The following is a 27174-nucleotide window of genomic DNA, read 5'->3' as shown; positions in this document are numbered from 1 at the left end:
AACTGAAATCTTGGAACTGGATCGACCGCAAGCTCTGGCAGGAACAGAATGGACTGTACAGCAGCACCTCCTTATGAAAAAAACTTTAGTTTTAGACTTTGTTGTGTATTTTAAATGGGGCAATAGTTGGCAAGGTGATTTCTCCAATATTTAAATTTGTTTTGCTGAATGAAGAAAATGGTTAAGTACGGAAGGGCCGTCGGGATCAGCCGTCTGCATTCCTTGGAGCTGGTGCTCCCTGTGGCTTTGGGACTGCGCTTCCCTCCCTTGGTCCAGCACAAAGCTGCCTTTAACCTTGGGACAGTTTATACAGGAATCCTTCTATGACAACTATGAATGTATTACAAAACATGATGAAAGAGGAGACTGAAGTCAACACATTTCCCAGGAGAAAATTATTCTGAGCAAGGGAAAAGTCTGACTAATAAATGCATCATAGTTTCTTAACTTGGGCAGTGTGAAAACTTTGATGTGTGTATCCTGATTTTATGTGCAAAGCTGGGATAGTCTTAACCTTACTGTCCTTCAGGATGGACTTTCAAATGCATTCATATAAGGAAACATTTGTTTCCATGAAGTAACAGAACGTTCTCTAACTACTGATAACTTTTAAAGACATGAATAGTGAGTCGGCAAGAAAGCAGGAACATTATTTAGTGGTTTATTAAACCAGGGAGCACTAATACCTACTTTTACATCTTTTTCTCAAAATAACCATTAACTAAGTGCAGGAAACACCAGAACTGCACTCCCCAAAAAATTATCTTGGTCTGTGGACAGTAATTCCTAAATATCATCTTTATCCTGCCAACATTAACGCAATACATTTATTCCCTTTGCCCCACTTTTCCTCAGGCTCTGTGAGACCAGGGAATTCTAAGGGAGCAGGAGAAAGAGAACATCCCTTCCTGCCATTCCCGCTTTGCTAATGCCACTTTTTCTAGTGTTGAGCCCTCACTGCAAATTCCCAACCCCAAATTTCAACCACTGGCATGTACTTCCATCACTCATATCCATTAAAGGTAACAACAGATGCTATGCAATATTCAGGTATGCTTCTATATTCCCAATGTAAATGAGCATAACAATGTGAAGTAAAGAGTCAGGTCAGAGGAGAATCGTATTTCATTAAGTTTTCCTACAGGGAAACAGGAGAAACAGATGAGCTTAATTATTTCATGGATGTCCACTTGGGCTGGAAATGTGTAAAGCTCACACCTTCATGAAAAATCAATATAAGGGCATTAAAACATACATCAGTGTTTTATAAGACAATGTCACATTTGCCAATATTGTGCAGTTGTACAAATCTGAAGATCAAAGTCACAGCTTGCACAGTAAAAAGTTAAACCCAGTGACACCCTGAAAACCAGAAAGTGAATTAGTCACTGTGTAAAAATTTAACTCCACGCAGAGCTATGCAAAAACGTAAACACACACTTCATGTTCAGGGCTCCTGAATAAAAGAAGAGCCTAAATTTGCATCAGTGGATGTACTTCTATTTAAAGGCTAAGAAGTTCAGCAATGAACCAGGTGAGGCCTGAATCCCATTTGGAACAACTCCTCGTGCAAGATCACGATAATGATCAAAAACCCAACGGATTCAGTGAAAAATTCATACAACTCACCCAACACCAGCAGTTTGTGTCTGTGGTTTTTTGGGTATGAACATTCTGACAAATTGTTTGGAAATTTTAATGAAATTTTAAAATCCTTACAGTTTACACAAAGCATCAGAAAACATATAAATTAGTATCACATCCAAAACATCCAAAAACATTAGGCTAAAGAAACACACCTTCTGACTGACCTTGACCTGAAATTAATTCATTCCATCAAAAATTCTGGAAGTACATGTCCCAAGGAACTGCAGAGCACATTGCAGCTGGGTTAAACCTGACTCAATCCACCGGCACTCGAGAAGATGAATCAGTGAATTTTGAAATACACAAAAATTTCCAGCTTCCCAGAAAGTAGATCAAGGATAATTCCTGACATGTAGAACACATGCCAGTGGAAAATCATGACTTTACAACTTGTGCTTGTAATGTACACTGGGAGCACACACACTCAGTGTACCATCACGTCCAACGTATTACTATCCTGGTATTTTTCAGTATACACTCATTCCAAAATTTTCCATTAAAAACATGAAAACAGACAGCTCTCATTATAAAAAAGAAAAGAAAAAGGGGAGCAACCCCAGAAAGGTCCAAAGCCAGTATTATGGATTTGTTCATCCTTTTTGTCCCAGTGACAAAAACCATGCCACCAGCTCGAATCAACCCCAAATATTGTTGAATTTCTTTGTATTTATTCTTTCTCATCCTCTTTTTAAACCATCAGCGAGTTTAAATGATTTTGAATGATTTTTAGTGGGGCAAAGGGAATAAATAAGTGTATTGCATTAATGCTGGCAGGATAAAGATGGCATTTAGGAATTACTGTCCACAAATCACTCCTGACCAATCTCTTTAACAGTGAAGACATGCAGTGAAGTATTTGTGTCCAGGATGGCACTGGAATTCCTACCTGGAGTCCCAGCCCAGCCTGCTGCTCAAGGCTGGAGTGCCCCTGGACTTGGCATTTGCCTTTGCTGACCTTCCTGAGGTTCCTGCCAGCCCCTGTCACCCACAGCCCAAGGCACAGCCCTGCCTCCAGCCTATCAATGTTCTCCCCCAATCTGTCTCTTTCAATTTGCTAAGAGCCCCATCCCACCATCCAGGTTGTGACCGAAGTCATGGACCAGCATTGACCCATCAACCTCTGAGGGATTCCCAGCTGCCAGCTGCACTTGGCACTGCTCCCCACCACTTAGATTTGGGAAGCTCAGCCAATCCTCCACCCAGCTATCAGTCCACGTGTCCCCAGCATCGCTACAAAGGTGCTGGAGGTCTGTGTCAAAGGTCTCACTGAAGCCACCACGTACAACACATGCACTGCCAGCTTTCCCAAAAGGCAATCAAGCACTGTTTGCCCTTGGGAGTCCACGCTGGCGGCTCCAAATCCTTTGGGACCCTTCAAGGAATGGAAAAGCCTGGAAAATGGTTTCTAGGAGGTCTTGCTCTGTAATTTTCTCAGGAATTAAGGTCAAGATGAGCAGCTGCTGTTCCCCAGATCCTCCTTGCAGCGGTCTTTGAAAAAGGGTGCAGCGTTTGCCTTTCTGCAGTCATCAGGAAGCTCTCCTGACTGCCATGACCTTTCCAAGGTGACAGGCAACTATCCCACTCCACTGCTGGAGTCCCAGTAAGCTCCAAGTTCTGCAGCTGCATCTGCATTTCCAGTTCCATTTGCAGGTCACAGCTCCCAGTGCTGGGCTTGGCTGGGATGGAGTTAATTTTCTGCACAGTAGCTCGGACAGGGCTGTGCCTGGGATTTGTGCTGAGAACACAAAGTTGCAAGCACAGATAACTCAGGGATGTTCCCACTATTGCTGAGCAGTGCTTACACAGCTCAAAGCCTTTTCTGCTCCTCACACCACAGAATGGTTTGGGTTGGGAGGGACCTTAACAATCATCTGATTCCACCCCTGCCATGGGCAGGGACACCTTCCACTAGCCCAGGTTGCTCCAAGCCCCATCCAGCCCGGCCTTGGACACTTCCAGGGATGGGGCAGCCACAGCTTCTCTGGGCAAACTGTTCCCATTAGTGATAGGCTGTGAGTGTGCAAGAAATTGGGACGGGACCCAGTCAGGACAGCTGACCCCAAGGGACTCCAGACCACACCACACTGTGCTCAGCAATAAAAGCTGGGGGAAGAAGAAGGGATGTACAAAATGATGGCGTTTGTCTTGCCAAGTCACAGAATCATTAATGTGGGAAAGACCTCTGGAATCATTGAGTCCAAGCTGTGCCCAATGCCCACCTTGTCCCCAGCCCAGAGCACTGACTGCCACGTCCAGTCCTTCCCTAGACACCTCCAGGGTGGAGATTCCACCACCTCCCTCGGCAATCCCTGACAATGCTCGACAATCATTTCCATGAAGAAATTCCTGCTGCTGTCCAACCTGAGCCTCCCCTGGCCCAGCCTGAGGCCGTTCCCTCTCCTCCTGTCCCTGTTCCCTGCGAGCAGAGCCCGACCCCCCCGGCTGCCCCCTCCTGTCAGGGACTTGTGCAGAGCCACAAGGTCCCCCCTGAGCCTCCTTTTCTCCAGGCTGAGCCCCTTTCCCAGCTCCCTCAGCTGCTCCTGGGGCTTCAGCCCCTTCCCCGGACTACAACACTGAATTAAAACACCCTTTGGAATGCCAGCTCCCACTTACAAAATCCAAAGGGGAGCAACCCTGAAATATTTGGGAGGAGGGAATGGGCCACAACGTTTTGCCCCCCCTTGAAGGCAAACAGGTTTTCTCAAGGAATGCTAACGTCCTTGTTTGGTTTAATTCAGTACTTTTATGTGGATGCCTCCTCCCACTTCTCTCCAGCAACATGAAAAATGCACCATAATGAATCAATATCGTACAACCAAACAACTGCTGTTACCTGGTTTTTAATTTAATGACAGGTGCGTCACTAACAAAGGCACAACTGAATCCCAAATACTCCAGCCAACATAAATCATCCCCGTGGCTCCATTCAGGGCAGGGGCTGGCAATAAATGCTGAGATAAGGTAACACAGCAGCAGCTGCATGGCTAATGCAGGACTCCAGGAACACCCATGCGTGCAGGGACACACTGCATTAATATTCCCTCCCCGTGTCCAGCAGAGACAAAAACAACATACCTGGAGCAATAATTAATCTACAGAAATTAATCATCATGACAAGACTCTCAAATGCTGCATGTAATAAGCTCCTCTTCGTGGTTTTACTCTTTACTAAATGGAATTACCAGTACTGAAATGTTTTAGAAGATTTGCATAAAACTGAGTGTCTGAAGGGTAAATTATTTTTCAGAACACCACTGATTTCTGAAGTTATTTGTACACAGGCTGCAGAAACCATGGCAGTGCAACAACCAGGTTATTAAAATTTGGAACATACTTCACAGAATCCCAGAATGGTTATGGTCAGGAGACCTTAAAGAACATACCATTCCACCCCTCGCCAAGGGCAGGGACACCTTCCACTATCCCAGGCTGCTCCAAGCCCCCTCCAGCCTGGCTGTGGACACTTCCAGGCATCCAGGGGCAGCCACAACTGCTCTGGGCACCCTGTGCCAGGGCCTCCCCACCCTCACAGGGAAGAACTTCCTCCTAATATCCTTCCTCCTAGTATCTAATCTAAACCTACTCTCTTTTTCCATTCCCCTTGTCCACCTTGTCACAAAGCACCCAAGACTTCAAATTCAGAGAGTTTTGGAGACTGACTTTCCCTTTTCCCAGCAAAACTCCTCCAACATTCATCACTGAACACCACTAATGATATTTTTTATTTATACATCAAAAATTCCACCTCAGACAAAATGTGGCAAATGAAGTTTCATCTTAATTACACACTGTAAAAGAATTAAGTCCTTTATTACAGCTTGCTGTACTGTCAGACCACCTGACGCCTCACCAGAGAATCCAGGTGCCTCCAACCACTTTCTGGCCAACTGGATTCTATTTAAACATCCCCAAATTTCAGTAAAGCCAGTGCTGACTCTAAGACTTGATCTCATGCCCTTGCTCTTGCAAAAAGGCAACTGAAGAAATTAAAAAGTTGTAAGCAAGGTGAAAGTCACTTCCATTTCATTTAAGACCAGAGTCTCCACTCACACAGAATACTTTAGGTTCCTCTTCAGCCACTCCAAGGAAAAAATCACCAGAGGTCACATTACAGCAAATCCCAGCCTTTATGTTTGGTTTTAAAAAAACAAACTCTCTTTTGTTCAATGGTTTTAGAACATCTGAATGAAACAGATCCCTTCCTAGAAAGATGACTCTTATATGCACGCTCTCACCTGCCAGGTTTATGTTATTGCCTATAAGGCACTTCAGCAGCATTTTTATCAAGGAGCAAAAGTTCCATGTCAGATTTGAATAATATCAGCACTGCCACTATTGCCTTTCCTGCTCAGGACTTTGCACCACCTGTTAAATAAACTCCACAAGAAGTTACTGTACTGTGTTGGGCATTTAACAGCACTGTTCAAACACAGTTTTGCTGCCTGGATTTTGGGCTGGCTTTATTTGCCTGGTCTCCAGCTAAACATGCTACCTCCCACATGACATCACATCCACGCCCTTTAGTACAGAGATACACACATGGAATTCTTCCCCCAGGTCTTGCAGAAATATGTTCATCAACATCAGAGCATTACCTTGACTCTTCTCTTCAAATTACATGTTAAGGATTTCCTAGACATCAGGAAAGACTTCCCCTGCAAAGGTTGAGGGGGAGGAAATAAAACTGCTGCGTACTGCAGTCCCTTCCCCAGAGCCCATCACTAGGCTGCCTCAGACAATGTCTTGCTGCTCCCATTCCCAGAGCATCCCTCCTTCTACTCCTCATGTCCCTGCCCAGCTGGAGGTGTCACTGATACAGTCCTTGAGCGGCCAAGCAAAGCTTTCATACCCCTCCCTTGCTGCCCACCGACCTCGCATGCTGGCCCTGCTCAGCCACAAGGGGCTTCTGCTGAAATTCCTGGCCTTCCCACACAACGGGATGTGCTGCTCCTTAGCTTTCTGCAAGTCCTCCTTAGGAAAACTAAGCTGAACCCATCCATCCTGGCTGCTTCCCAGGAGACTCTGCCCACCAGCTGTGTGAAGGAGCTGAATTCTGCTCTCATGACGGCGCGTCTCCAGGTCCTGAAGGCAACTTGTGGTCACCGAAGCCCAAGCCACCACCAGTCCGAACATCAGCCTCCCCTCCCACGGCAAGTACGGACAACTTGGAGTTCTCACACCACAAACATCCCAACACAGTGCGAATGTGGCTTCCAGGCCAAGATTTTTAACAAGAACGTTGCTGGGCAGGCCAAGGTCCCGCCAGCTGTGAAAGCACACGAGGCAGCAGAACAAACTCAAAACCACCATGGCGAGGTCACCCACAGCCTAAATTTTTGCCCACAAAGAAATTCTCTGACCCAGCACGAGAAGCCAGTGACATTTCCTGCTTATGGATCCACTTGAGGTCTGCCTGATCTCAGCAGACGTGTGAAGGGCATCTTTACAACTTGTGAAGCACAAATATTTGTAACATCAGGAAACTCTTTGCTTGCTGAGTCAAGGAATTCAGCTCTCCTTCCTGCAGCTCGCTGGCAAGCCAGCCCTCACTTTCTGCTTACCTCAGTGCACTGCTCCAGTTCTCTGGCGAGCAAAAAGAAAAAAAAAGTGGCCTTTTTTTAAACTTGACTTTAATATACATACTCTGTACTGTCGCCTCTTTAGTCTTAAAATAGCTCTTCCAAATAGAGCTTCAGAAATTCCTGCAGAAGGGAGTAACTGGCAGTTCAAACATCCTGCAGCAGAGCAGAGCTCTTCTCTCCTCTACAAATTCCTTTCTACACCGCATCTCACCATTTTCTAACAGCTTTTCCCCGAGCAAACAGGAGCTACAATAGCCAAGCACACAGTAATCCCTTGTTGATTCAGCTACTACAGAACACTTTACCACCCTGAGGAGCCCTGCTCCGTCTTTCTGCTCCACAGAGGATTTACAGTAACTCACATCTGCACTGGATTCTGCATCTCTGCCCTGCACTTAGAAGCCTGTTCATCTCACACCTAAAACTAATCAGCTCCGACAGCTTTGCGACCATTTGTCCTTCGGAATGTTTACTCTTTAAATCTCCACTTATCCTCAACTAAGATAGAAGTACATGGAAGGAAAATTCTCCCGAATGTAAACAGAGGTACTGAAGCTGAAAATATTTCAACCAATATTTCAATATATCAGGATATAGCAAACTATATAATCTAGTGCATAATATAGTATGCACTAGATTATATAGTATGCAAACTATAAACTAGTGCATAATATCTTCGTGACAAAAGCAGTCTCCTGCTTGTCCTGCCAGCACTCACCTACAACTGTTTTTACTCCAGTTTTCACACACAATTTTCATTACCTGGATCATCCTCCTGCCATCCCCTCAAGCAACTGCAGGCACTACTGTTCTTCTAACCCCACTCAACTCAAAGGAGTAAAAACCCTGCCTGCCATGCCCACTGAGAGCAGATAAATGAGCTCCTGCTTCGAAAAACAAACGCCAGACAGTCTAACTTTGAACTTCCTGACTTCACAAGTGTCTCACACACAGAATCGTTCAGGTGGGAAAAGACCTTGAAGATCATCATGACCAACCACGAATGATTTCCTGCCGTTACAAAAATGTCCCTTCCTAAAAAGCCCAGTTGGATTTTCAAGAGTGCATTGCTTACTCACAGTAGTTTGACTGATGCACTTCAAACCTGAAACTTCCCCACACAACGTGTTACGAAGTCACAATTTTGAGCAGGACGTTTAGAGGTCAATCACAACTGGCACAGGCCACGGGTACAATTCTGAGTGCTCTTTACAACAATTCTCAGTGCTCTTTACAATATACAGAACATATTAGAACATATCTTGGCAGCGTTTCTAACAGAAGATTTTTAATGCTCAGTAAAATTTATTTGATTTAAACAAAAAATATTACCACGTGCAAAATTCTTGGTGTGAAAGTACCCACAAGCAAATCTGGCCTTAAACAGGAGGTAGTTGTGATTTTCATCAGCACAAGCTCCCAATTAATGAGAAATTTCTCCTTTATCAAGAACAACAAAGCAGTTTTCTTCCAAATCCACTTCCAAGCTATGATTTTATTCATTATTTTCAATATTCTAATCCACACCACCTATGATAAACCATGAAATAGCTTTACCTCGTGCCTGAACAGTGCCCCTGTAGCAAAGCACAGAGAAAAAAATTCCAGACAACATTCACTAGCGAGCAATGTACTCCCCATAAATCACATTACTGTACAGTTTGGGATTAGGATGAGTTGCCACTAGCAACAGAGCCAAAAAAATCAATTCTGTCACTATATATAGAGAATTCTTGCAACCTCAAATGTAGCCAATGTTTTCAGCAATTTGTCTCAGAGAAGTATTAGCAGTCCAGCGTGTGATCAGAGGAACATGACATCCAGACACAAAACAATGCTAAAACAATAGTTTTTCCTTCAGTAGAATAAAAAAAGAAAGCAAAAAAGAACCGCCGGAAAGCTGCTGGTGAATGTGAGCATTTCATTTACCCTTTTCAAAATAAAAGCGTGCCCTCTTTATAGCATTAACATTCACAACAAATCAAGGATTGATTTCAGAGCTGAAGTCTATTTAAAATGATTACTAATGAGTTTTTGTTTTAAAATGGGAAACTAAGCAAACATTAGGGAGAGATACAGTTTAGACAAATACAAGGGTACTTTTCGATAGCTTCCCCAAACCCCATTCATCATATCCAAGGCATTTCCCTTTCAGAAAAAAAACCAGCCTAGGATATTATAATTCAGACTGTCTACCAGGAGCTTTTAGAAAACAGGAATATGAGGAGTTTCTTTGATCCCCATTTGCTTAACAGCAAGAAGCCAAGACACATTTCATCATTCATGCTTCTTATTCCACCCTGGATCTGCAAAAGGCTTTTTAGCAGGCAACAACCACCTTGGAGTTCTTAGTTTACTCATCTGTCACATCTTAGGAATCTTGACAGTGCCACCCAGGTTTATTACAAAGACTTTTCTCTCCTTTCTTTGCCTACAATCTTAATATAAGCACTTCAATTTTACATGATGCCCTTCACAAGGTTTCATTGTCACTAACACTGACGTAAGTCAAATTCTGTATTTTAATGGATTCTACAGGTAATAATAATAATTACTATAATGGGTTTTTTCCTCAAAGCACAATCACCCTGTTTTAGAAGAGTACAGTAGATGTACTGTTATTTTTTAAGTCAGTAAAATGTAACAGCTCACTGAAAACATGTGGCCCAACTTCTAAAATCTTATCTGTAGATATGTGTCAGAATCACAGAATCCCTTAGGTTGGAAAGACCTCTGAGATCATCGAGTCCAGGTTTTGGCTGATCACCACCTTGGCACTGCCAAGTGCTAAGTCCAGTTGTTCCTTTAATATGAGTATTCCTTATAAAGTTTTTCCCAAAAGGAGAAACTTAGTCTATTTCCAACCAAAATAAGATATGGAAAAGATATCTCAAAGGGGTCAAGTCATCCAGTCTTCTTGCCACTGACAAGAATATTGATCTTGCTTACTATCTGCAGCAGCACTGGCTGCTCCAAACACATATAGGAGTATAATGCAGTTACAACCATTTTTCCTGAGCTCCAGCAAAACCAGAACAGGGCTGTTAATACAAGTTCATCACAGAATGGTTTGAGTTGGAAGGGACCTGAAAGATCATTAGTTCTACTCCCTGCCATGGGCAACGACACCTTCCACTATCCCAGGCTGCTCCAAGCCCTGTCCAACCTGGCCTTGGGCACTGCCAGGGATCCAGGGGCATCCACAGCTCTTCTGGGCAGCCTGTGCCAGGGCCTCACCACCCTCACGGGGAAGAACTCACCCACCAAAACCCAACTATCCCTGCTCTTTAGCAGTTTGACGTCATTCCCCTTGTCCTGGCACTCCATGCCATTGTCCCAAGTCCTTCTCCATCTTTCTTATGGGCTCCTTTCAAGTCCTGGAAGGGGCAATTAGGTCACCCCGAAGCTTCTCTTTTCCAGGCTGAACAATCCCAATTCTCCCAGCCTTTCCTGTCGGCTGCCTCTGGGCTGCCAGTTCAGCAGCACAGCTGGGTGCAGAGAAGGCAAAAGGCATTTCAAACATCCAGCGAGCTGTGTCAACAAAAGGGCCCAGCCCTCCTCTATCACAGTATTGAGCTAACCTGCTAAATTTAGAACAAAAACAAATCAAAACTACAACGGATAAACTCCTCCAGCAGAAAGATCCATTTGCTCTCTGAAAGCAAAGAAGTGTTTGGATGCGTGGAGAGATGAGATCTTGGTTCTTAACTGGACAACAGCTCTGCATTGCACCTCCACCAGAAGGACTTGGCAGCCAGCGAGCAGAGAACATCAAAGCACCCCCACCAAGTCAAACGAACTTCTCAGGGCAGATCAAAGCTCGAGGCACTTCATAACGCAGGCCCGGGGTGTTTCAAACACCACCCCAAACTCGGGAACAAAGAGCACCGTGACGGCTGCGTTCCTGCGGCACAGCAGAGCCCCGCGGAACAGCAACCTTGGCTGCAGGACGCACAAGTCACAAGGCCAAGTCTCCCCAGGAAATTGTGAATAATAACACGGCCACGTTCGATTTCAGGGAAGACAAACATACCTTCACTCCTCCTTGCGCTGCTCCTCGTTAAGATGGAAAGGAAGAGAGCAGCCTCTTACTGAAAGAGGAGGCAGCACGCAGGAAGCACGTGCAGGAGAAAGAATTAAAGGACATTTTTACCAGTGACACGTTAGAGGATGATCCAAGTCTTGATGCAGGTTTTGAAAACTATGTCTTGAGCACCAAATGCCCAATAGACAAATAGAGGATTCAGTTCCTCTGGCATCAGGGATCAAGTCCAGTCACTGTTCGTCAACAACAGGCAACACCAACTTCAACCACTCTTTGGATACTACAATCACAATTCTGCAGATTTCCAAATGAAAAACTCTTGTAATCACAAAGATTTTGTTCACCTCCTCAGCAGAAAAGCCTAAGCTTCAAATGCTTAGGAAAACTAGAGTATCAGGCCTTCTTTGTTTTCTACGCAGCTGATTAGCTCATAGCAATTAACTACAATCTGCTTTCACATCATTTAATACAAATACGGATGAAAAATGTCTAGAAAAAGGGTGTTTGCATTTTTTTAACCTATGTGAACATAATGCACATCATTCAAGCATACATTCAGCCAAATCAGGAGGTTTCAGGTAGATGCTCCCCTGAAAGCCCGTACATCACAGGGAAAAGAAAATGAGATTCCCAAAGAGAACTAGTGCACTTCCCAAGCCTTCCCAAGTCCTCCCAAGTCTGCCACTATTTATAGTGATTCGAGAGACTCAACACCTCCCACACTGTTACAGTTCTGAGCTTTTTGCTTTGATTTGAAACACACAGAAAAGAGCTAAGAAGGAGGTACAAACCAGTTTTACTGCAACTGCAGAAATTACTTTTCTCTCACCTCTTTTCTACTACTGGGTGGGAAACGTGGGATACAAGGAATAGCTGCAACACCCACTAACAATCCCAAAAATACTAGTCATACAAGTACCCCAAAAACTCTAATGTTTGCTACACAGAGAACTGATGTTCTTTTCACTGGAAAGAAAAGATGAGATTGCTCAAAGATCCAGAGGAAATCAAATAATGAGCCTTGAGTTTTTTGCTCCCAAATTCCCACATTTCAGAAAGAGAGCATCAGTCCCTGGAACAAGCTCCCCAGAGATGGGTAGAGTCCCCATTGTGGAGGTTTTCAAGATATAGATGTGAGGTAACTTCATCCAGGCTCCTTTTGCCTTGTAGGGTTGGACTAGACAGTCTTCTGAGGTGTGCCCTGGAGCCAAATCTACTTTTAAAGAGCATCCTGGTATTGTTGGTACAGTGAAATATCTTAAGTTTATCACCTTAAACCAATGCCAGAGGAGCTGGTTCAATAAATTTATGGAAATCCAAAGGTTTGGGCTTTGCTGTGACTCGTCCAAAAACCCCCACCCTTGTGATGGTCCTCTCTTAATCTCCCCAAATCATACAACTATGGAATGGTTGGGGCTGGAAGTGACCTCTGGAGACCCCCCAGTCCAAGCCCCCTGCCAAAGGAGGTTCACCCAGAGCAGTTTTGAATAAGCCCAGGGAAGGAGATTGCAGAACCTCTCTGAGCAGCCTCCTCCAGGGGCTCTGTCACCTCACAGTAGTTTTTTTCCTCATATTCAGGTGGAACTTCCTGCACTCCAGTTTGTGCCCATTGCCCCTTGTCCTGTCACTGGAAAGAGTCTGTCCCCGTCCTCTTGGCACCTGGCCTTAAAATATTTGTATGCATTGGTAAGATCCTCTCTCAGCTGTCTGTTCGCGAGGCTGAACAGCCCGGTTCCCTCAGCCTTTCCCGGTAAGTGAAGTGCTCCTGTCCCTCCTCATCTTTGGCTGAACAGAGCTGAGAACAGGGGAAGAACAAGAAGACAAAGAGGAAATTCAAAAGCAGGACCTCTTTCTTAATTAGGTGTTACTAGGCAGTGATATTTACTTGTCCTCTTACTCAGCCAGCTCAGATCACAGAGAGATAATTAGAAACAATCACACAAAATCAGTTAACATGAAAGAAAACTTCATAAACAACAAGCACATTAAAATAACATGGGAAGCCACTGCCATCTACGCCCTTTCTCACCACTGGCAACACAGCTGAAAATGAGCAAAGCATATTTAGAGATAAGACAGGCTAAAGCCAGGCTGGGAACATGTCAGGACTATGAAAAGGAGCCACTAGAAATCAAGACACCGTAACACTGCCTATTATTGCTCTTCTGAATATTCCTTTTAATTCACAAGGCAATCTAGCCTGTCTTTTCTGCCTCTGCCTGGCTTTAGGATGGAAAGACAACGATTTTCAGGTCAAACATGAACAGAATTTCAGCAGCCTAACAAATGGCAATGTCTCAAGACAGAAATTCTCAATTATGTCAAGAGATTACAACTACTTTACTCCCTGCTGAAAGGCTGAAAAATAGGAGTCAATTTTACTTCATTTTTCAAGAACTTCAGACCCCCATCTCTGTCACACTCAAACCCTGAAATAAAAGCAAAGTAATTCCACCTTTTATACAGTTAAGTGATTTCTGAGATTTCCAGTTTGCAGAGGACGCCAAGCTGAGCAGTGCAGTTGACACAACGGAAGAACGGGGCCATCCAGAGGGCAGGGCTGGATGGGATATTGGGAAGAAATTCCTCCCTGTGAGGGTGGGGAGGCGCTGGCACAGGGTGCCCAGAGAAGCTGTGGCTGCCCCTGGATGCCTGGAAGTGTCCCAGGCCAGGCTGGACAGGGCTTGGAGCAGCCTGGGATGGTGGAAGGTGTCCCTGCCCATGGCAGGGGCGGCACTGGATGAGTTTTAACATCCTCCTCCCACCCAAAAACATTCTACACATCTATGATTCATTCTTATATTCAAAGATCTTTAAAAGCACTTCTGATCTGAGCTCATCTCAGAGTATCATACCCTCAAGAAAAAATGTGGCTTGTTCAGTTTCTTGCCTCCTCCCTTTTTTTTTCTCCTTCGAAAATGCAAACAGAACACAGCAGAACCCCCCCCCCCCCAAAAAAAAAACCTTATTTATGCTCAGGACTGTATGTATTTAAACACGGCCACAAGTGCCAACATTTTCCCCACTAACATTGGCTTGCATCTGGCCAGAAATAACTATACTTAGTGGCTTTACCACCATAAATCTTCGAAAGTCTTCTGCATGGCTGAGCTCCTCTCATAAAATTAGACACCAGCGCGTTTTGTCTGTCTCATTAAAAGGATGTTTGCTGGAGCCGGCGCAAGAGGAGAGAGGAGTGTGTGAACAATCTTCCCAGAGCCACTGGGGATTGGCCCAAACTGTTCTCACAGTGACACAAAGAAAGGAACGCTTAAAATAACTCCAAAGGCTCTTAGAAGGAACGTCTCCGAAGGTTATGAATAATTTTAAAAGTCTGAGAATGGAATCTCCATGCTCACAGTAGCACACAGGGAAAAAAAGCTAGATTTCAATAGATTATTTTTTTTTACTTACTCTCTTTCCTCAAGTTTCAATTGGAAATATTCCATTTGCTTCCTAAATAAACAACCACCCAAACCTTACAACCATTAATTCAATACTTTAACTCTCTTTCCTCAGGTTTTAATTGGAAATATTGCATTAACTCCATAAATAAACACAACCCAACACTTACAAGCTTAAAGTCAATAACAAGCCCCCAACTTAACATATTCCTACCATGCATTTTGGAAAAATGTTATTAAAATTTTAAAACCTACTATAAAAAACAGTCAGAAAAGCACCACACTGAGCCATTATAAACCAGTTTCATTTTACTGCAAATATCTGACCAGAGCAACTTGGGTTTGGTAAGGTTTTAGCCATTTTTCAACAGCCAGTTTTTAAAAGTATAAATGCAGAACACCTTTTCTGTGTGCTTTCATATGCAGAAAGCAATCAAGATGATTAAACAAGGTCATTGATTTTACTAAGACAAAAAATAAAAAGTCAGATGCACATTCACCAGAAAACCGAAATCACCACGTGTTAAGATAAGATATTAGTTGGGTTAAAAGTTCACTGGGAGCAGGAGAGGCTGATCTCAAGGACCAGCTGGGAATGACAAGGAAAGTCAGGACACCAAGTTCTCTGCAGCCAAGATAACCATGTTACATTGGCCCTTTTCTGGGCAAAAACCCAACAAAACAAACCCACAACCTCCCTTTTTACCTCTGCCTCCCCTACAAGGAATATTTACATGGTGTGTGATTTGATAATCCCATTCCCCTCACTTTTCAGGATGCTAGCATTGAGAAGGCACAAGGTTTCCAAGGTCTCCTGATGGGAGACTGGCAAAGGCAGCAAAACCTGGAAAATAAACCTTCTGGCACCGAACTACACAGAACAAAAGCCTGAGGCTGGATATGGGGAAAGATTCTTCCCCCAGAGGGTGGTCAGGCACTGAACAGGCTCCCCAGGGAATGGTGACAGCACCAAGCCTAACTTCAAGAAGCCTTTGGACAACACTCTCACACATGGGGAGATTCTGGGGTGCTTGTGCAGGGCCAGGAGTTGGACTGGATGATCCTGATGGGTCCATTCCATGAGGATATTCCATGACTCTGTGACAACACACCACCATAGGAAATCAAGCCAGGCCACACTAACTGTGTCTGGAATGGGAAGAATGCAGTTCCTCTTTCCAGCACAGCTTATCATGACCTTTCTGGGATGTCCCCATGTCTTCAATTCCCCTTACAGGGGGTTCCAAGCAAGAGCTGGGATTAAAAACTGTGAGGAAAGCCTTCATCACAGAAGTGATGTGATGAAGAAAGACAACCCAAGAAGCAGCTTGCGTTTGAACAAGTGGATCAAAGGAAGAGCTTTTTGTTCCCTTAGAACTACCCTGCGCCATGTATTTTAATATATATATTGCAATTGTCCCCATAAAAATCTGTACCAAAGGCAACTTTACAGGACTTCATGGCAGCTGCTGGTTTCCCAGAGCTCTGCCAAGTAACATCGTGGTGAAAAACATGAGTTAGGTCCAGGAAAAGCCATGCTCGGATAAAATTCAGGAAGAAAAAGAAATCCAACCCACACGACTTTCTGCAAACTGACGACTTCGTTCTTAAAAAGGGGGCATTGAGTCAAAAGTGAAAATGCAACTTTTGGCAAGGAGCTGTTGTACTTAGAACCCAAATCCTCTTGTTATGTCTTGGAAGACAAACTTGCACTAAAGCCACAGCTTAGCAGAATAAGCCCAGGTTCTCCTGAAAGTCCTTAAAAATCAGACTTCCAAAGAGTGTGTTGGAATTGCTTTAAGAAGAAAAAGCTCATTCAAATGCAACCTCAGAGAAAAAAATGGAAAAAAAAATTAATTTTCATTCTGATGCGAGAAGTGGTTTGTTGGGGGTTTTGTACACTATTAGTTCTGCTACAAAAAAGCAGAACTTCAACTTTCATCAGTTGAAAAGTACTCAGAAATACTAAAACAGGAGATCCATTAATTTTTGTATGTCAGGGATAAAAAAAAAAAAGAGAAGGAATGTGGTCCATTTCTCAATTCCACTATGCCAAGACAGGCCTGAATCATTACACTGTGGCCACGTTTATACTAAAACTCTTCTTTTTTTGCTCCGAACTTGGATTTCCACACCCAGTAGGCAACCGCTTTTTTAGAAGTACATTCCAAGCTTCCCTCAAACAGTTCCAGTCAAAACATCACCAGATTTTAATTCCATCAAGAATGTGAGCATCTCATTAAAGCCCTGCCTAATCATAGGTAACGTGCCCAGACCACAGATTCTGTGGTATCTTGATATGGCATATTCCTCAGAAGTAACTGCACCAACTTTTCTCAAAAATTCTGAAATTTCTGCCTATTTAGAGTTATAGCAATGAATTGTGTGTCCTCAACTAATTAAGAGAGCCTGGGAAAAAAATTGAAAGTACAAAAATAAAGTCAAAACAATCACTAGTGGTGAGAAAGATCAGCCCAGGAGGAAAGAAATGTCATCAGCTCATAAGAAAATGGAAAGTTTTAAAGAAATAAATATTCCAGTCACACAAAGGAAAGCCTCAAGTGTGAGTCAAAACACAGAAAAAAATAACATTTTGCATATTGTTTTCGGGAATTTTTCTGATTCTTCTGCTGCTTCCCACTTTGGCAGGTTGCAGGTTTCAGAACCTGTAAGCACAGCAAATCACTCTGCTCCTACTTAAATAAAGCCCCAAACACCAGAGGCAAGAATTGCATCTGCTGAATGCAGGGAATGACCTTGAAGGAAAAAGGAAGGACACATTTCTCAGCAGTATAAAGGGAAAAAAGAGCTGGACCTCCTCATGGACAGATGAATTTTTTAAAAAGGGGCTTTATCAGACACCCACTAGCCAGAGGCAAATATGCTCTGCAGCCCAGGTTCAGGAATATCCAAACAAATTGCATACCCTGCAACTGGAGACTGGAAAGAACAGGAAGAAAGGTAAACTCCTCACTACCACCACCATGCCTGGGGGCAGGAAAAGCAGAGATTTCTTAATATTATTCAGAATCTCTTAGGGAATTCTAATACATATGGCTACACACACATATAAATACGTGTTATTTTACAGCTTTTTTCTCCATCTGCTCCTCCTTCCACAGCACCACGAGGCTCTTCCCTAACACTGCATCTTTTAAGGGATCTTATAGATTTGCTGTATTTAAAACTGGAACTGCTGCTGATCTCTACTCCAGACTCAGCCCCAGCTGCCATAAACCTTACCAGGAACCTGCCAACACAGCCAGCCAGATTCCAGGAGCACAAAGTCCACCAGGGAGTACAAAGTATATCCAACAGCAAAAGCTTCCACTGAGCATAATCTGAGCACAGAAAATGACATGTTCAAACGAGCAGGAACTGGCTGGCTACGGATGTAAATTCATTCATACTTTTACTTTCTTTTTTTAAATATCTCTGCTGCTCGCTCTGGCTTGTTATGACAGGCTGAGGCATCGAAGGAGCTCTCTGTCCTCATGCTGGGCACAGAAACACAAATCCTGCCCTGGAATTACTGCTTCCCTCACACACATCTAACCTGCAGAAGGGACAGCCCAGCAACAGCATCCAAGACAGGGAAGGGCTCAGATTGGTAAGGAAGAGCCCCAAGATCTCCCCACTTGCCTTAAGACACCTTCAGTTGCTCTGCTGAACATTAAATAGGAGAGAATCTCAGAAATTGAGAACTAATTAAAATTCACAACGTCAGAATTGGATAAAGGAAGAGATGAAGCACCTGGGAGGAAAAAAAAACAAAAGAAGAAATTGACAAATTGGAAGGGAGAAGGAATCATCAGAAGGCAGAGCTTTGGAGGCGAGGGTGGAAGACAGAAAACCACAGAATCACAGAACGTTCTGAGCTGGAAGGGACCCACAAGGACACCCCACAAAGGCAAGGCAGCAGCAGGAGAAAGGCGAATGACACAGAGAAATGCAGCTTTATCAACAAAAAAAAAGTCAGGAGGCAGAAACCACAAGGACAGAAGAGGGAAGGAAACAGAAGAAAGTATTTGTACATAGATTTGCATCCACATCAGGAGCACAAGTAGATTGTGAGCCTGTCATTTTGGCAATTCCTTTTAAACTGTGAATGTGAAAAAACCCTGAAAAAACTAAATTGAGGATCCAACAAATGAAAGGACTGTATTGTTACTCTGTCTCAGCCAGCAATCAGGCAATCCTTACATCTCATTTCAACTGACTTAAAAGGATGAAGCAACGTAGACCAACACATCCAGACAGCCAAAACGAGTTAAGACTCAAATAAGGTGAATTTTCCAGAGCTGTAACTCACAAAGCAGCAGCTGTTCCTTCTACAAGGGCATCAGGCTGGGGTTACATAGTGACTTTAAACCCATGTGAACCTGGGCTGCTGTTGAGTAGCTTTGCCTTCCTTCCCTCTCCTTCCTCAGGTACTCATCACTCCTCCTCCCTCTCATGCCACACTGGACCAGGGACTGGATTTATCAAAATAACCTGGGAGAAAAGCCAGGGAAGGTTTGATTTCAGGTGGGCAAGTTCCCCAATCCACAGAACTCACCCACCCTGCGCTGCAGCAGAATTAGTTGGGCCAGTGGACCTGGCCCTATGTCCTTCATCCAGACTGAAGTTAAAACAGACACATAAGCACGACTTCATTCTCTCCAGCAAAACACAAACGTGAAGAAGTTTTAAAAAGGACATTTTAGGATACCTCAGCAAAACCTCAAAAGGCATCACAAGTGCTTTGGAAAAAGCAGACCCCAAGCCTTTGGAAAAGCGGGACCCAATGTTTAAGGTAAAGGAACTATCACTTAATGGAGTTTATAAAGTCTGCAGCATATAAATACCTCACAGAAATGCCAAGTTGAATTAACATGTGGATCATACAGACTTCTTTACAATTCTGCAGGCACTTGTACACACACAAAAGGAAAGCATCCCTGTGTGTGTCCCAGCAAACCAAGACCATTTGCAGACCCTGGCTGTGACTTAGTTACTACCATCAGTCAAGTAAGTCAATCTTAAAGCCAAAATAAAATACATTAATATTGCTAACACCTCTGATAAATTCAGTCATTCATAGCCCAGAAAAAAAATAGATAACTCACTGTCTAACAGCAGCCAGGGTGGACAGAGTGAAGGACTCCTTGCCACAAATGTTGAAGGGTTTCTGGATCACAGCAACAAAACCTACATTTACCTGTCCGGGAGAAAACTCCTTCTCCATCCCGGTGGCAGAGAGACAATCTTTTTTATGGTAATGTCAACACACATCTCCCACATGAAGGGATGAGATAGCTTTAGTGAGCTACAGAAGATAAACACACGTCATGCCTAAAAGTAAACCAAAGACCCTAAAAGCATCCTGAATCACTTGTTCCCCGAATTCCCCAGTCACTGAGCATGAAGAAATGTAACACAAAGAGCCAAACAGAGATTATAAACACAGAAATGTATTTTTAAATCTATCTGCTAACACATTTCAAACACATTTTTTATTAGAGTCTTGTCACTGAAAGAGACTTCAGCTTTAGTGCTACTGAGCTGCCACAGAGGAACACAACACAGTTTGTTTAGACTGAAATGGACATTTGGTATTTTTTTTAAATAAATACTAGAATTTTACATAGTGTCGAAAGCCATGCAAAAAAAAGGGTAGTTACACACATATACCTCAACCCCAACCAAGAATCCCCAGCTTTGCATAAAGATATCAAAGCTACTGGAACTGCAAGCATGCTTTATGGGCTGGTAGACTGCCAAAAATCATCTGCTAATACAGCAGACAATAGATGTATTCTGCTGGAGAACTTTCTGATCTTTTCCTCCTATCACTTCTCTTTAGTTACACACGAAACCCAACCAAAGTGATACAAAAAATATGATTTGAATGCTTGCATTGATGTGCCAACAAATGAAGCAATTATTCACAATAAAGTAACTTTTTCAAACATGCATTTTTAATCACTGGTTTGCAAGCCCTGATTCAGTGTTTCCTGTTGCCATTGCAGCATGTCAGTTGCTGGAATTCCAAGTACAAAGTTGTGCTCCTGCAGTGCCCAAAAGCTTCAAAAATGCTACCAAAGGACCCAAAGTCTTCTGAGTCTCGATAAACAAATGGCACTCTGCTAAAATTCCATACTTTTGGATAACAGCAGGGTGTTTACTATAAAAATAAACCTTCCTTCCAGAGACAAAAAGATCCTGTGTGTGGTTCCAGCTTTCTGGAACGCTCCGGAACCACAGTGGCTGCATATCCTGAATCCAGCCATAAATTACACAGGATATTAGGGCGAGGTTGATAACCCAACTTGAGGCACGAGCATCACACCCTGACCAACACCATGGAGCCCCCAAAGCTTTCCCCCTTCCCAATTCAAAGGCCTCTGCATCACGCCCCGAGATCAGGGCTTGTTCAGCAAATGCTTTTAACCCCAAATTCCCTGGTTCTCTCTGATTCTCTTATCTGATACTTGAACAAATCACTGACACCACGGAGCTGTCATACCCCATCTCATCATCCCACACTGAAAGAATGTTTAATCTGTAAATCCACGCAGCAATTCTGCAACCAGCGTGCTGAACACACTCAGTGACCACGGGAGTGAATTAAATGTATTAACTTGGCTTCCTAATCCCCAACATTAAAATTCAGAAAATTAATTAACTGCAGAAATTAAATTACATTAAAGGAAAACATTTTAAGCCGGCATTTTCACATTTTCCTGGGTTTGTATCCACAGGCTTATAACATCTTTCAGCAGAATACAGACTGCAGTGAGCATAAGCTCCTGAAAAATAGCAAGTGCTAACAAAACCTGGGCTAGAGCAGCAGTACCCAGCCTAGATGCTCTAAAAATAAGTTTCCATCGAAGCGGGGAGAACTCCTTGGATCAGTCTGTTACTTATTACCCAGCATTTGCGAGTTACACACTCCCCAGAATAATGTTAATCTGAGGAAATGAATGCTGTGATCTTTCCCATACAAAAAAGTGTTTCAACACCCAAAAAACAAGGGGGAGAAAAGGTTCAGGCCTTGACATTCTGATTTATGGAGGACACTGATAGTGAGACAAACAGAACTTCATCTGTCAAAGCCAAACACTTGCATTTAATATACAAACATCAAGCAGGGAATCTCATTTAAATAATTAACATGTGGACTATCCACTGCCAGAAAGAGCAGGGCAACAATGGACTTACTGCTGCATATTGAAATGGAATACTGAAATGGAATGATTAATCCTCCATATAATGCCAGGTACCCACTCCCACCATATTTTGTTAAAAGTAAACCTTTAATTTCAAGAGAAGCAAATCACATTAGGTAAAATGAATAATGAAACCTCCCAAGCGATGTCGTGTGGATTTTCTCTATTGTTTTGAACCCGTGCAGAGTTTTAAATTATAAATGCAAATATCTTCTTGCAACTTTCTGGTAAAAAATGCAATCTGCTTGAAAGTGCTTTTCAAAGCTATCTCTAGTGAGACATAAATCATCAGTGGCTTTAAAATATTTCAGTAATTTTAGCGGACTTTTAAAACTGGTAAATCAAAGTCTCAGTATATTATATGAAGAAATATTGCTGAAAAGACCAATGCTTTTTGTATGTTGTTTGTGAGTTTCTTTTAACATTTCCCCCATTGAAGACAAGAAAAAATGGTTTGCATTGTGTTAGCTCCAGTTATAATTTCCAGCTGTGTCAAAACTTTAACAGCCTAAAAGCAGGAAATCCAAAGAGGAAATTCCATCGTCAGTTCCTGAATTTTGTAACTCAAATGTTCTTCCAAAAACTGGACCTTAAAGGAATTTTGGTAACATTTTCTGTAGCCTTACCTGATATCTTCCAGTAGATCACATTCTGCCTGATGCTTGGCCTGAAGTTTTGTCATTTGCTCAACCTGAATGTTTTTCAGCACTTGTGTAACTTTCACCTACAAAAAAACCAAACAAACCCAAGGACCACTTACACGTTGTGTCATTTATGTCACATTTCAACAAGAAAACAAACAAAGCCACAGACCACTTATATTTCCTGTAGTTTATGTCACATTTCAATGAGAAAAGAAACTAACAAACTGGAAAAGGCTTCAGAAGGTCGGCTTTACATTTTTAGTACTGGTGTGGTTCTCCTTTGAGCCTGGTGGCCCTGCACAACTAAAATGCCAATACTTTGGGAACCTACTTGGTAACTGGCAGACAGCACTAATGGCACAGGTATCGGGAATGGTTTTGTTTCGCCGGGGGAACCTTGGAATTGTTTTGTTCTTGTTTTTTCTAAAACAAGAGCTCTTGGCATTTAAGCCCTCTAGTGATCACAGGGAATCCACATATCGGCCTAAAAAATGATCACCAATATCTCTGAACACATTATGCATTCATGAGGACAGAAATGCCAAACTGCTACTGCAGAGGGATGCGAAATTCACAGAGGAAAAGGGCACCCAGCTCCCTCTTCTCCACTAGCCAGGCAAAAAAAAAAAAACCTGGATCTCATCGGCTTCTCTGTTGTAACTCTGAAAACCATGACACCAAAAAAATAAATCACATGTATGCCCCTGACTTTAAGCAGAAAAAGTGTCTATTTTTAACGTGAACTTTCAGCATTTTTGGTTTTATCTGTATATAAAAAAAGCCCAACTCAAAATAAATAAACCCACACGACACAACCCAGGTAATGGAAATAAGCTCTAATGAAGTAATACAGGCAAACAACGACACACATGTGAAATAAATTAACCACCAAACACGGAATAAAATTGAAATGATTGAAATTAAATTGGTTTTCTTTGACAAAAGCAGAGTCCACCCCTAAAACAAGAGGCTGGGAGGCAGGAATGAGCCGAGGAGAGACTTTCACTGCAGCTGCCTCCCAGGGCTACTGGGGAGCTCTGGGCATGACAAGGGAATTCTGTTTGTGTTCCCTCCTCTCCTGGTCACTATTACCCAGTTCTCCACCTGGCAAACCCCTGCAATCTCCTCTCCCCACGGGGAAATCCCAGCATCAAGGCGGGAATCTCCCTGGGGCCGCAAACCATTACCGCCCATACCACCCCAAACCGAACAGCATCACCGACACGGAACAGACACAGATCTCAACCCCACAGAACTCCTTCCCCTGGTGCCTGCACAGGAGCAGCCTCTCTCTCCATCGTCTCCAGCTCTCCCTACTCCCCACACCCCGACCATGCCGCACAACCCCCAAAATGACCAACCCAGAAATCACCACGGACCAGCTCAAGACCCCGCTGCAGCTCCGGTCTCCCAGATACCAACCTGCCTACCCAGACAAGCGACACTGGGCACGGCCTGTTCCCCAAATGTCCATTCCCGCTTGCCTCTGTTCCCACACCAGTCCCCCCGATGGGCAGCACCCCACATTCCCACATTCCCACATTCCCACGGATCCCAGGGTCACCGGAGAGCCTCCGGTGCATCTGCAGGTCGCTCCCATGGCGCATGGGAACGCGTGTGAAAATGCTGTACCATTCCGGCTGTCCCTGCTCCCGTGTGCTCCTGGCACATGCCGGGATAGTCTGCGTCCCTGGATCAACTTCAGACGTGACCTTCTTCCCCAAAACCACCAACCCCTCGCTGCTGGCACCAACACACCACACGAGCCCCCAAAATTCCCATGGTAGCACCCCAAAAGCAGCGCAACCTCAACGCCTCCATGCAGCCAAGCCCTCAGCAGCCACTGACCGCCTCCCAGCCCTTCCCTTGGAGAGCCTCCGCGGGGATGGGGTCCCTGACCGAGCGCTGCTCCCCTGCACCTCCATCCTCACCAGTGCGTCCCCATCCATGCCCTGTCCTGCTTCCAGAGCTGACTCCCAACCCAACCCATCCCACCCCACGGCCACCCCGGCCATCCGTACCCAGTCCCCAACACCCCCCCGACATTCCCTCACGACCACCTTGCAGGGCCACCCTCGCCGAAGCCCCCCCAGCCCCCAACTCGCCGCTGCACCCCCCACTCCCTTCCCAGCACTTGCACTCGCTCTCCAAACCTTCTTCCCGCAGCCTCCCCCACCGCACAGCCCACCCTGCGCCCCCCCTCCCCGCGCCCTCGGACCCCAACATCTCCCCCGTACCCCAAACCCACCCCACCCCACGCCGCACCCTCCTCAGAACCACCCCCAGCGGCCCCCCGGCCCTCCATGCGCAGCCCCCCTGCGCCGGGCGGGGGTCTCACCTTCCTCGGCGGCGGCTGCATGGTGGTGCTGCGCTGGGTATCCACATCAATTCCCTCCCCTCCGGCAGCAGGATGCGGCCCCCGCTGCGGGAGGAGGAGGAGGAGGAGCAGCAGGAGGAGGAGGAGCGGGCAGCGACCGTCTCCCTCCCAGTCCGGGGCGAGTCCCGGTCGGCGGGAGGAGCGGGGAAGGAGGGGAGGGAGGGAGGGGTGGAGGCGGGGAGGGACGGCGGGGGGAGGCCGCCTCTTCCTCACGGGCAGCGGAGCAGCGTCCCGGAGCTGGGGAGCGGCGGAGGGAGAGCGGCGAGAGACTTCGGAGAAAGACGGGGGGAACAAAATAAAAGGAAGAAGGGGGAAAAAAAAAAAAAAAAAAAAAATTAAAAACCAACGCCATGAGAGTCGCGCGGCGGCCGCGCGCGCCCCCCAGCGGCCGCCCCGGGCCCTGCGCCGCCCCCGGCGGCCGCCATTGGGCAGGGGCGGGGCGGGAACGCCCCCGGCGCGCGCGGGGGCTGCGCGGCACGCGGCGGCCGCGAGGGGGCGCCACGGGGGCGGCGGCGCCGGGGGAGGGGCACGGGGGGGGATGGGGGCGGGGATGGGGGCGGGGATGGGGGCGGGGATGGGGTGTATGGGGTGTGTATGGGGTGTGTATGGGGTGTGTATGGGGTGTATGGGGTGTGTATGGGGTGTATGGGGTGTGTATGGGGTGTGTGTATGGGGGTGTGTGTGGGGGTGTGTGTATGGGGTGTGTATGGGGGTGTGTGTATGGGGTGTATGGGGTGTGTGTATGGGGTGTGTGTATGGGGTGTGTATGGGGTGTGTATGGGGGGTGTATGGGGTGTGTGTATGGGGTGTATGGGGGGTGTATGGGGGGTGTATGGGGTGTGTGTATGGGGTGTGTGTATGGGGTGTGTGTATGGGGTGTATGGGGTGTGTGTATGGGGTGTGTGTATGGGGTGTGAATGGGGTGTATGGGGTGTGTGTATGGGGTGTATGGGGTGTGTGTATGGGGTGTGAATGGGGTGTGTGTATGGGGTGTATGGGGGGTGTATGGGGTGTATGGGGTGTGTGTATGGGGTGTGTGTATGGGGTGTATGGGGTGTGTATGGGGTGTGAATGGGGTGTGTGTATGGGGTGTATGGGGTGTATGGGGTGTGTGTTTGGGGTGTGTACGGGGTGTGCATGGCGTGTATGGGGTGTGTGAATGGGGTGTATGGGGTGTGTGTATGGGGTGTATGGGGTGTGTATGGGGTGTATGGGGTGTGTGTATGGGGTGTGTACGGGGTGTGCATGGCGTGTATGGGGTGTGCATGGCGTGTATGGGGTGTGCAGGGTGTGTATGGGGTGTGTATGGGGTGTGCAGGGTGTGTATGGGGGCACACGGGTGTGTATGGGGTGTGCAGGGTGTGTGTATGGGCTGTGAATGGGGTGTGCAGGGTGTGTATAGGGTGTGTATGGGGTGTGCAGGGCGTGTATGGGGGCACACGGGTGTGAATGGGGTGTGCAGGGTGTGCACAGTGGGGGTGTGTATGGGGTGCGCGGCGGGGCACAATGAGGGCGCAGGGGTGCGGAGGGGATGCACAAGGGGGTACACGAAGGGTTTGGGGTTTGCACAAGGGGGTGCACAGGGGTGAAGGGGTTTGCACAGGGAGGGTGCAAGGTGTTCATGGGGCAGTGAAGGGGAGTGGTCGGGGTGCTCTGGGGTGCTCAGGGGTGAAGGGGGGGTGCCCAGGAAGTGGTCGGGGTGCTCTGGGGTGCTCAGGGGTGCAGGGTGTGCTCAGGGCTGCAGGGCGGTGAACAGAGGAGTGCAGTGCAGGATCCACACACTGGGATTGGGGTGCCGGACACAGCTCGTGGCATGCCGGAGATGTTCCCCAAACCAGCCATCCCCTTCCCCCCACCACTTTCCAGGCTGCCCAAACAAAGCTGGGCAGCAAGAGCTGGACTTGAGCTGGAGTTGAGTACATGAGGGACCACGACCCCCTGACAGCGGCTGGAGAAATCCCTTGATGCTGCACCCAGATCCTGGTGCATCCCAAGGGCAGCACGCTGGGAGCAGAGCACCCGGACACAAGCCTTTGCCGGGGGGTGGTTTTAACCAAAGGAAAATAAAGCTGAACCCTTGAGCACTGCAGACACAGAGAGCCCAGGAGGCAGAACTGATGCTCCCAGCCCTGTCATGTTTCTTTGGGTGTCAATTAAAACCCCCTGAGCAGAGGTGCTTTTTGGGGTTTTAACCCCCCGCCCCAGCACTGAAATTCGTGGCTTTGGCTTATTAGTTCGGCTGCAACGAAGTCTTTGAAATATTA

At 45.7% G+C, this 27174-nt stretch overlaps 1 protein-coding gene across 2 annotated transcripts in view; it reads right to left on the bottom strand.

Annotated features, from left to right (window-relative positions):
* The window catches only part of FCHSD2 (FCH and double SH3 domains 2), a 123403-nt gene extending 98356 nt beyond the window's left edge, over nt 1-25047 (bottom strand). For both annotated transcript variants that reach the window (XM_048294390.1, XM_048294392.1), the window contains exons 1-2: nt 24872-25047; nt 22516-22613 (exon numbers count right to left, since the gene is read on the bottom strand). In XM_048294390.1, coding sequence (XP_048150347.1) covers nt 22516-22613; nt 24872-24892 — 119 coding nt within the window. In that variant the 5' untranslated portion in view covers nt 24893-25047. The remainder of the gene's footprint in view (nt 1-22515; nt 22614-24871) is intronic.
* Nucleotides 25048-27174: the final 2127 nt, after the last annotated feature.

This window comes from Corvus hawaiiensis, chromosome 2, assembly GCF_020740725.1.
Source record: "Corvus hawaiiensis isolate bCorHaw1 chromosome 2, bCorHaw1.pri.cur, whole genome shotgun sequence".
Taxonomy (NCBI): domain Eukaryota; kingdom Metazoa; phylum Chordata; class Aves; order Passeriformes; family Corvidae; genus Corvus; species Corvus hawaiiensis.
The sequence above is the reverse complement of the archived record's forward strand: the minus strand, read 5'-3'. Positions and strand labels throughout refer to the sequence as shown.